General features: G+C 37.4%; 1 protein-coding gene across 2 annotated transcripts in view; it reads left to right on the forward strand.

Moving 5' to 3' along the window:
• RIC1 (RIC1 homolog, RAB6A GEF complex partner 1) overlaps positions 1-10,354 on the forward strand; it is a 76,583-nt gene that overhangs the window by 21,638 nt on the left and 44,591 nt on the right. For both annotated transcript variants that reach the window (XM_006094131.3, XM_023758420.1), the window contains one exon: positions 6,272-6,363. In XM_006094131.3, coding sequence (XP_006094193.1) covers positions 6,272-6,363 — 92 coding nt within the window. The remainder of the gene's footprint in view (positions 1-6,271; positions 6,364-10,354) is intronic.

Raw genomic sequence — 10,354 nt, forward strand, 5'->3', positions numbered from 1 at the left:
TCAGTTAATTTATGAATTTGGTTGCTGTGTAGAGACCCAAAATAAAATGTTGGGTTTGTTGATAAGCTCTGTGGGGTTTGGTTGACTATGATCTTTACTATATGGTGAGCTAACTGGATTATTTCCTTTCCTCCCATCTCTGTACCCAAAGTGCATTTGAGGAGAGTCCTGCAGTCCTTTCCAGAAAGTATATACCTGGCTGACCAAGTATTCTAGGATTTGAGTTGTGGAAGAGTTAGACTGGAGGGTCCAGATTCAGAATGTAAACTTTTACTTATCCCTGTTTTCATTGTGGTCCAGAGATCACTGGAGGTTGTTTGTTTGTTTATTTTTCTTCAAAGAAAAGCCTCCAGTTTTCTGTTAGAGTGGAGGTGGGATGTTTCTTAGCAGCTCAAATTGGGGAGGTACTCCTTGAAGACCCAGCTGCTGCTTACACAGTCTTTGAACCAGTCCTGCTTTCAGTACAGCCTTTCAGAGACATCTAACTTGCCAAGCCTTTGTGTGCCCTATAATGTAAACTTAGCTGCTTCTCAACATTCTTTACTGCCAGTTAAGGATTCTACCCTTCCTTATACTTTCCAGCTTCCGGGATTTTCTGATACTACCTCATCTCCCATTTTTTGTTCTTGCGGTTAATGCTTTTGAAAAAATCTTTTCTGTTACAGTAGTCAGAGAAGATAAATATTAGTGGTCAGTGTACTCTTTTTAACTGGAAAGGATTTTAAGGTGTGTTTTTGTTTGTATGTTTTTTCTACATGGTATCAGCTTTAAGGTTTCTAATAACTATTTTCCATTACCAACTTTATTCAGGTAGTAAGGTACTAAATAATACATTTGTAATAACATGTCAGTATGTAAATTAGAATAAAAATAAGCTTTTGAAGAACTTTTTTTTTTTACAAGGTACAAATATATTTGTAATTATGTTTGGGATTTAAATGTTTTTTACTGAAAACAAAAATATTAGAGCTGAAAATGACTTTTCTGAGTATCAATTTTTGTTAGTATTTGATTAAAGAAATTTTTCTAGTCAATTAAGGTTTAAAATATAATGGAAAATAGATGGGCATTATTAAACTAGTGGCCCGCTGCACGAAATTTGTGCAGGGGAGGGAGGGTTTCCCTCAGCCCAGCCTGCACCTCTCCAATTGGGGACTCCTTGGGGTATGTCCAACTGTGAGATCGGGCCTAAACCGGCAGTCAGACATCCCTCTTGCAATCTGGGACTGCTGGCTCCTAACCGCTCACCTGCCTGCCTGCCTGCCTGATTGCCCCTAACTGCCTCTGCCTGTGGGCCTGATCTCACCCCCAACTGCCTCTGCCTCGGCCCCCACCACCATGGCTTTGACCGGAAGGAAGTCAGTTGTCCGGTCAACCCGGTCTAATTAGCATATTACCCTTTTATTAGTATAGATAGATTATATAGGATAGGATTGCTAAATGGGGGAGAAAAAGCCTTTTTCAGCAGGAGGAGATGCTCTTAGCAGACAAAAATACATAATCCCTATGTCTGGATTGATAGCCAGCCATATGCACTATACTGCCAAAGCGGTCATTAAAAATTGAACCACTTTCTTACACCTTACACCAAACAGCTGTTGCCCTTAAAACCCCTCCTCAGCCCCCACCTTAGTTCTGCCTTTGCAGTTCACCCAGATTAGATTCTGATTGGTTGGTTTCTATGCCAGTCAACATCAAAAGCTCTGCCTCCTAGGCAGCCATTGGCTCCTCGCAATTCACCAAGATTTGAGTATCAAATCAGAGAGGCGGAGCAGCCCGCGCAGCTGCTGGCAAGGTCTGGAGAGAGAGAAAGGCACGGCTGCTGGCGAGGCCTGGAGAGAGAGAGAGAGAGAGGCAAGGGCTGATCAATAGCTACTATGGAGGCTGCGGATCAGACCCTGCTTCTGTCTCTGGGCCTGATCCACAGCCCCCTTGGCAGTCAGTGCTGGGTCGCTATAGCGACCCAGAACTGACTTCAGGACTGACTTCCAGTGTTCGGTTGTCCGTTTGGTCATTTTGGAAGTTATGCAACCTGGCTCTTTATATATATAGATGTTATAAATAGAAAATATAAATTAGAAGAAAACAATACACATGTACAGTGGAGCCTTGACTTACGAGTGTCCCGACTAACGAGTTTTTCGAGATACAAGCCATCTCTCGGCCGATTTTTTGCTTTGAGTTGCGAGCTAAAATTCGGGTTACGAGCCAGCTTCAGATACCCCACCGCTAGTTGGCGCAGCGAACGTCACAGTGAACGCCACATCAGCCCAGCATCACGTGTCTCACTCGTTCACTTTATGATTTGACATACGAGTAATTTGAGTTACGAGCTCCGTCACGGAACGAATTAAACTCGTAAGTCCAGGCCCCACTGTATTACTGGTAGTTAGGAAACACATTGGCATCTTTATATTTGACATTATTCGTTTTTAAATATATTTTTATTAATTTCAGAGAGGAAGGGAGAGGGAAAGAGAAATAGAAACATCAATGATGAGAGAGAATTATTAATCAGCTGCCTCCTGCATACCCCCTACTGGGGATCGAGTCTGCAACCCAGTCATATGGCAATTGCACCATGACCTCCTGGTTCATAGGTTGATGCCCAACCACTAAGCCACACCGACCAGGCTATAGTAGATATTATTTAAATGCTTTATAAAAATTCTGTTCAGCATTGTTTAATATATTTAACAAATAAATTAAAATATGTCAGATTATGCCACGCCTCTGCTCAAAACCCCTTCAGTAGGACTGTACTAGATGTATTGGTTAATAATGGCAGATTTTGTAATCAAAGAAAACACGATAATTTCCAGAGAAACATCAAAAGTGCTTTTATTCAGAGTAATGTCCATCACTAGCTACACATTTCCCCCATCTTTCAGGTAATTTGTGGATACTGTCCCAATAGAACTTTTCTTATTTTGAGGCAAACCATTCAGAGACCCAATTTTCCACTTCTTCGTACATTTTGAAGTGCTGCTCAGAAAGTGCGTGTGCCATCGATCGGAACAGGTGGTAATCTGAAGGAGCAAGGTCTGGTGAATACAGTGGGTGGGTTAATACTTCCCAGGCAAGACCTTTTAATGTGTCTTTAACTGGTTTTGAAGTGTGAGATGGTGTGTCATCATGAAGCAAAATTACTTTGCCATGTCTTCTGGCCCATTCTGGTCATTTCACAATCAAAGTGTGGTTCAAATTGATTATTTGTTGTTGGTAGCGATCAGTATTAATGGTTTCACCTGGTTTTAGAAGCTCATAATACACCACACCTTCCTGATCCCACCAAACGCAGAGCATTGTCTTCTTTCCAAAGTGATTTGGCCTTGCAGTCAATGTTGATGGTTGACCTGGATCAACCCATGATTTTGTGCGTTTGAGATTCCCAAAATAAATCCACTTTTCATCGCCAGTCACAATTTGATGCACAAAAGACTTTCTTTCGTGCCGTTGAAGCAACATTTTACTGATGATGACTTTTCGGTTTTCCATTTGCCTTTTGTTCAGTTGATGTGGCACCCATTTTCCTTCCCTTAAAATCTTTCCCATTGCTTGTAAACGATTGGAAATTGTTTGCTGAGCAACGTTTAGTCTTTCTGCAAGTTGTTTTTGAGTTTGACATGCATCCTCATCCAATAATGCTTGTAATTGTTGGTCTCCAAACTTTTTCAGTTGACCTGGACGTTGTTTGTCTTTCACATCGAAATCATCACTTTAAAGCATTTAAACCAGCGTTCACAAGTATCTTGAGATGGAGCATGTTCACCATAAGCTTCCCAAAGTATTCAGCAGCACTTTTCTTCAAAATAAAGTAATGAATTAAAACTTCCCACAAGTGCTCTTTTTTTGGCATGAAATTCGACATTTTTAAGTGCAAAAATATCTATGATGTTAACACTTTCAGCAAATTTGACATATGGAGTTTTGAAGCTTGCTGTCAATACAACAAAATAGCATACATATCAAATTGCATATATATCAACATATGTGTAATTCCATCTATTGAAAAAAATCTGCTTTATTAACTGGTACACCTAGTATAATTAGAGCAAAACCTGCTGAGGACAACTAGAAAAGCTGAAGAAAAAATATTTTTTAAAAGTGCTTAAAGGTTTTGGAGAGCTAATTAGACAATAAAGAATACCAGGCTGGAGGAGGCCAGAGGCCTAGTGAGCTAAGCCCAGTGTTTGAGGTAACAGTGGGCATGAACAAACAAGACTGTGCAACAACGTGGATGGATCTCACAAACGTTGGGTGAGAGCAGCTAGACACAAAAGGATACGTGCTATGAGTCTATTGTATGTAAATTTAAAGGAAAAATAAAAACAGTTTGTATGGATGCATGTTTAAGTGGTAATGGTTTAAAGAGAAAGAAGGAAGTGATTCCCATGTAAGTCTGGATATTGGTTACTTTTGTGATGGGGCAAGGGTATATTGATCAGAAGGGACACTGTTGGGGGCCTTTGGGTACTCACAATTACCACTTGTACAGTGGTAATTGTACAAGTGTTTACTTGGTGATGTTATTGAGATGTACATTTTTGTTTTGTGTATTTTTCTCTAATGTATTTATAATTCATAATTGAAAAGGTTAAAAAATAAAGGCACTCCAATGATTCCCAGTATATAAATTGGAGAAAAAGCTGTTACCTCATCTTCTACTTCCTCTTCCTTCACTCCACCCCTTCTGCACAGGCCTCTTTGATGTTCTTTGAACATACCAGAAATGCAGTCTCTGATAGGGCCTTTTACTTGATATATCTCCTTCCGTACTTGCCTTAAAACACATGTTCACAGACAAATCCATTTAATATTACATCCTTCCCCCATACTCTCTCTTCCCCATAATTGCTTTATTAGTTATTTCTGTAGCATTTGCCAACTCCCAATATACTGGATAATTATTTTAATTTGTCAGCCTCTTAACAAATGTAAGGCAGAATACAAGTAGGGATTTGGGTGTGCTTAAATACCTGCCGTTTCCTCAGCACCTAGAGCAGTGCCTGGTGAATAATGGGCTTCTGAAAAATACTTGTTGCAGGAATGAATTTCAGTAAGCAGTCATCCAAAGAAATAATGCTCAATGCCATTCTTACCATTTTTTGTAACCTAAAATAATGCCAGTTTTATTATTAAAATTTAAAATTAAATTTCTACAAATAGAAGCAAATATTCCATGTTTAGAAAGTAGGTTATAAAGCTCATTTAGTAATTAAATAAAGTCTGTAGTAGTATATTTTCAAAAAAGTAATAATTATATTGAGTCTTCTGATGTTTACTATTGGGATCATCTAAAAGTAAAGTGTATATTGTAGTGTGCTATTTTTTTGTGCTTACTAAACTGTCATGATGAGCTTTGCCTTAGAATTTATAATCTAAGATGTCCTTGATTTGACAAGCACAATGGAGCTGAGCCTATTATATTTCTTATTCAGAATAAAATAGCATATAAATTTAATAATAGTGACATTCATTTACTTAATGCTAGCCATTGTATTAAGTGGTTTACATGTGTGTACACTCTCATTTAATCTTTAAAACACTCTAAGAGGTAAGGAATTTACAGATAAAAAAAACCCCAAAGCTTGGAAAGGTGAAATAATCATTTCAGCAAATGAGTGGTAGACCTAAGATATCAGGCTGCCGGATACCATGCTATTAACCATTATTCCATAAAGCAAAGGAATAATAGAGAATAGTCAGCAATTGACAAATTATGAATTGCTGGTAAGAATATATCAAATAATGTGGATGTGAAGTACAGCATAGGAAATACAATCAACAGTATTGTAATAGTTATGTATGGTGCCAGGTGGGTGCTGGAAATATCAGGAGGAACACTTTGTGAAGTGTATGATTGTCTAACCATTATGCTGTGTACTTAGAGCTATGTGCTAGTTGAGTATAAGAATAATAATAGTGAACAAGTTAGATGCAGTTTGTGCTGTCAAGAGGTTTATATCCTAACAGGAAAGTGATCATCATTTAATTTGAATTTAGAGATCAAATATCCAGTTTTTAGTGTTCTGTAAATAGATCAGCATTGGACTGAGCTCATTTGGGGAATATTTATTGAAACAATTAATGAAATTGATGTTTCAAGGGAGAAAATTCAGATAGTAGTTCTGATGGACTATTTTTCTATCCAGTTGAAACCAAATAAGATAAAACCTTATGAAACTACATTTATTGAAGGAGAATTATATTGATTACAGTGTGTTTTGGAGAAAACTTTTTAAACCTTAACTGCTTTCCTTTATTATAGCAGCTTCATGGAGTATGGCCACAAGATGTTGTTGACGGAACTTGTGTAGCAGTAAATAACAAGTATCGACTAATGGCATTTGGTTGTGCGAGGTAATATATAGACTTCTGCAATTTAAGTGTTATTGCAAAAAATAATGTTTTTTAAAACATCAGATGTTCCTAATATAGTTGTCAAGTTTGTCATCCCATTATAATTTATGAATCAGCCTTAATATAAAATATAACAGTATTTTATTTTATTTTTAACATATTTTCATTGATTTCAGAGATGAAGGGAGAGGGAGAGAGAGACAGAAATAATCAGTGATGAGAGAGAATCACTGATCGGCTGCCTCCTGTGCATCCCCTACTGGGGATTGAGCCTGCAACCTGGGCATGTACCCTGACCAGGAATCAAACTGGGGCCCTTTAGTCCACAGGCCAACGCTCTATCCACTGAACCAAACCAGCTAGGGCAAATCTCACAGTATTTTAGGTTGGAACAAACCAATGTAAAGGGCAGATTTTGGAGATTATCTTAATTTGTAAAAGTGAGCTTTTCTTGAGTGGTAAGAAATTGAGTTACAAGTTTAAAAAATTTAATCAGTTAAAATGTAGGTTCTTTATTATTTAACTGGATCAGGAAGATATTTTTTCCTTTTTTTATATAATCTTTTCTTTTTAAGACATCAGTGTTGACATTGTCTTTGAATCAGTGGATATGCTTTAGTTAAGGAGCAAATTTAAAGCTCATACATAAAATCAGTTTCTTGTTTTAATACAAATAATGCATGTTTTAGAAGTAAAATATAATACAGTTATTCAGTACATATCTGTGTGTCTACCATGTACCAGGCACAGTTATTAGCACTTGGGATATATTAGAAAACAGCAATGATATCTGACTGTCAGGCTATTTTAGCTCTATTAAAAAGATTATACATGATGGGCAATGTAGGCTTACAGTTATGAGTTCACAAAATACAGTTTATTCTTTTTTTTTTTTTAATATACATTTTATTGATTTTTTTACAGAGTGGAAGGAAGAGGGATAGAGAATTAGAAACATCAAAGAGAGAGAAACCTCAATCAGCTGCCTCCTGCACACCCCCTACTGGGGATGTGCCCACAACCAAGGTATATGCCCTTGACCGGAATCGAACCCGGGACCCTTCAGTCCGCAGGCCGATGCTCTATCCACTGAGCCAAACCAGTTAGGGCAAATACAGTTTATTCTTATATTATTCTTTATTAACGTGTATTTTCCATATGAATAACTGGCAACCTACTTGCCCCACCCTGTATCAGATACTTACAGTAATCCCTTACAGTATGTATAGTGCTCATTAGTCTTTAAAACTTTCTTAAAATATAAAATTCCATTTGCCCTAAAAATGAGACTAAATGTTTCTGTAGAACATACATCTAGTATAATCTCCAGGTACAAGTGTCAAAGTATCTTTTTAATATAAATAATTCACATGTATAATTCATCACCACCTTCATTACACTCTCAATAATCTCTTTGTAAAGTGAGGAATCTTCATCCTCTCACACTGCTTTTTATTAAAGAGGTAAATGTAGAAATATAAGTAAACTTAGTACAAGAAAAGAAAAAGCGTATTTTTTTCATATTCACAAATTTGATTTGGTCATATTTTGTTTAGAATTTTAAAGTCTATGTTCATGAGTACATTTGCCTATAATTTTTCTTACTCTCCTAGTTTGTAACTCTCTTGCCTCATAAAACAAGTTGAGGAGGGTTTGTCCTCATTCTCTTCTCTGTGGTCAGATTTGTCAATGAAGCCATCTGAACCTAGAATTATCTGTATGGGAATTTTTTGTGTTACTGCTTTAATTTAGTTTTAAGAATAGATTTAAGAAGATTCAGGTTGCCTATCTCTTCCTAAGTAATTTTGGCAATTTATATTTTTCTGGAAATTGTTTTTTTTTTCATATGCACTGTTAAATTTATTGGCATAAAGTTTGTAATATCCTTTTAAATTTTCATATTGTAAAATAAAAATATACTTTCAGGAAAGTGCATACTGCAAATATTCCATTTTACAAATATATTTAATACAAACACATATCTATTCACAACTGAGCCAAGAAATAGAACATTGCCAGCCAATACAAGTTTTACCCCGGCTACATCCTAATCACAACTTTTGTCCCTTCCCCGACTCACTTAAAGGTAACCAATTTTCTGTCTTTTGTGATAATCATTTCTTTATCTCTGTAGTTTTATCACCCATGTATGTGTCCTTAAAGAACATAATTTAGTTTCACCTGATTTTGAATTTTATATGAATAGAATTATATTCTATGTTACGTGTCTTACTCTTTCAGTCAATATTGTAAAATTTATCCAAGTTCTTTGCCTGTAGCTGAAATAGTTTTTGATTTATTTATAAATAATGTTACAGTGTATGAATATACCATAATTAATCTGCTTTTGCTGTTAGTGGACATTTATATTATTTCTTGGTTTCCAAAAAAAAAAAAGAGAGAGAGACATTCTCTTATAAAAACCCAATAACTTTATCACATATGAGAAAATTAATAAACCCCTACTAAGATCTGATACTCAATTCATGTTGAAATTGTTATTTTTCTTTTTATCCTCACCGAAGGATATTTTTCCCATTGATTTTATTTTTTAGAAAGAATGAAGGGGCAGAGAGAGAGAGAGAGAAACATTGATTTGAAAGAGACACATCAATTGTTTGCCTCCCACACTCGTCAGACTGGGGCTGGGGATCGAACCTGTAACTGAGGTAGATGCCCTTGACTGGGAATTGAACCCATGACCCTTTGGTCCACGGGCCGATGCTCTAACGACTGGGAAAACCGATCAGGGCCATGTTGAAATTAACCAAGATTTTTTTTTATAGCTTCTTTGTTCCAACCATATTCAAGCAAAATTCGTGAATTATATTTGATTATTATTTCTCTTTAGTCACCTTTTGCCTATAACAATCCTTACACCTTTTTTTCTTATTTGTATGACATAAACTTTTTTTAAGAGTCCATGTCAGTTGTTTATAGAATGTCTCACATTCTAAATTTCTATTCTTTCTTCATAATGCCATTTAATTAGTTTTTCTAACACCTGAAATGACTGGAACTTTGAAGCTGGTTCTCGTTGAGCCAATATAGTTAATGACTAGGAAGCTCACATGTCATCATTTAGGGGGAACTCAGAGACATGAGCAGTGGCAGATATAGTTTCACATCACCTACATTCAGGGCTGGCACCCAAGGGTCTAGCAAGGCCGATGTGAGAATCCAGGAGAGGTGCTCTAGCTCTCCCCAGGGTAATGAAGGTAGAGTCTTGGCCTTCAGCTTTTCATTTGTCTCAGTTTTCACCAGTTAACTGCCACACACCCAAAAGGGAAACCATCCCCACACGCCACGATATTTTGAATTTAGTGTCTGTAGACTCTTATGGTGTACAAAGTGTTCATTGGTTGGGAGAGTACCAACCCATCTGTCATGATCATGGGCTGGGGTGTAAGTTTTGTGGTTATAGCTGTGTGACATTGCAGCCTAGTGTCTTTTAGCTCTGATCTGCCATCACTTACCAGGATTAATGCCTTGAGCACTAGACTGTAGCTGTATTTTTCTAGGAATTGGTTTTCCTATAGAATCCTGTAAGAAGACATCTTTCTTTTAGGATGCCAATTTTCAGGGGATCAGTCTTACAACCTAACATTTACCTTTATATTTAAAGGTTTGTTTAGATTCGGCTAAACATTTTTGCCATTCATGATGTTGTGTACTTCCTATGGCATTGTGTAATAGTAATGTCGAGTTGTCCTAGTATTAATACTGCTAACTTTGATCACTTATGGTGGTAGTAGCCATATCTCTGTTATAGAAAGACTAGAGGCCCAGCCTGCACCCTCTCCAATCTGGGACATCCCTCTCACAATCCTGGACCACTGGCTCGTAATTGCTCACCTGCCTGGTCGCCCCTAACTGCCCCCCCCCCACCAGCCTGATCACCCCTCACTGCCCCCTGCTGCTGGCCAGGTTGCCTCCAACTGCCCCCTCCCTGCCGACCTGGTCTCTCCTAATTGCCCCCCCCCCCCCCCCC

Source organism: Myotis lucifugus, unplaced genomic scaffold (genome assembly GCF_000147115.1).
Source record: "Myotis lucifugus unplaced genomic scaffold, Myoluc2.0 scaffold_130, whole genome shotgun sequence".
NCBI lineage: Eukaryota > Metazoa > Chordata > Mammalia > Chiroptera > Vespertilionidae > Myotis > Myotis lucifugus.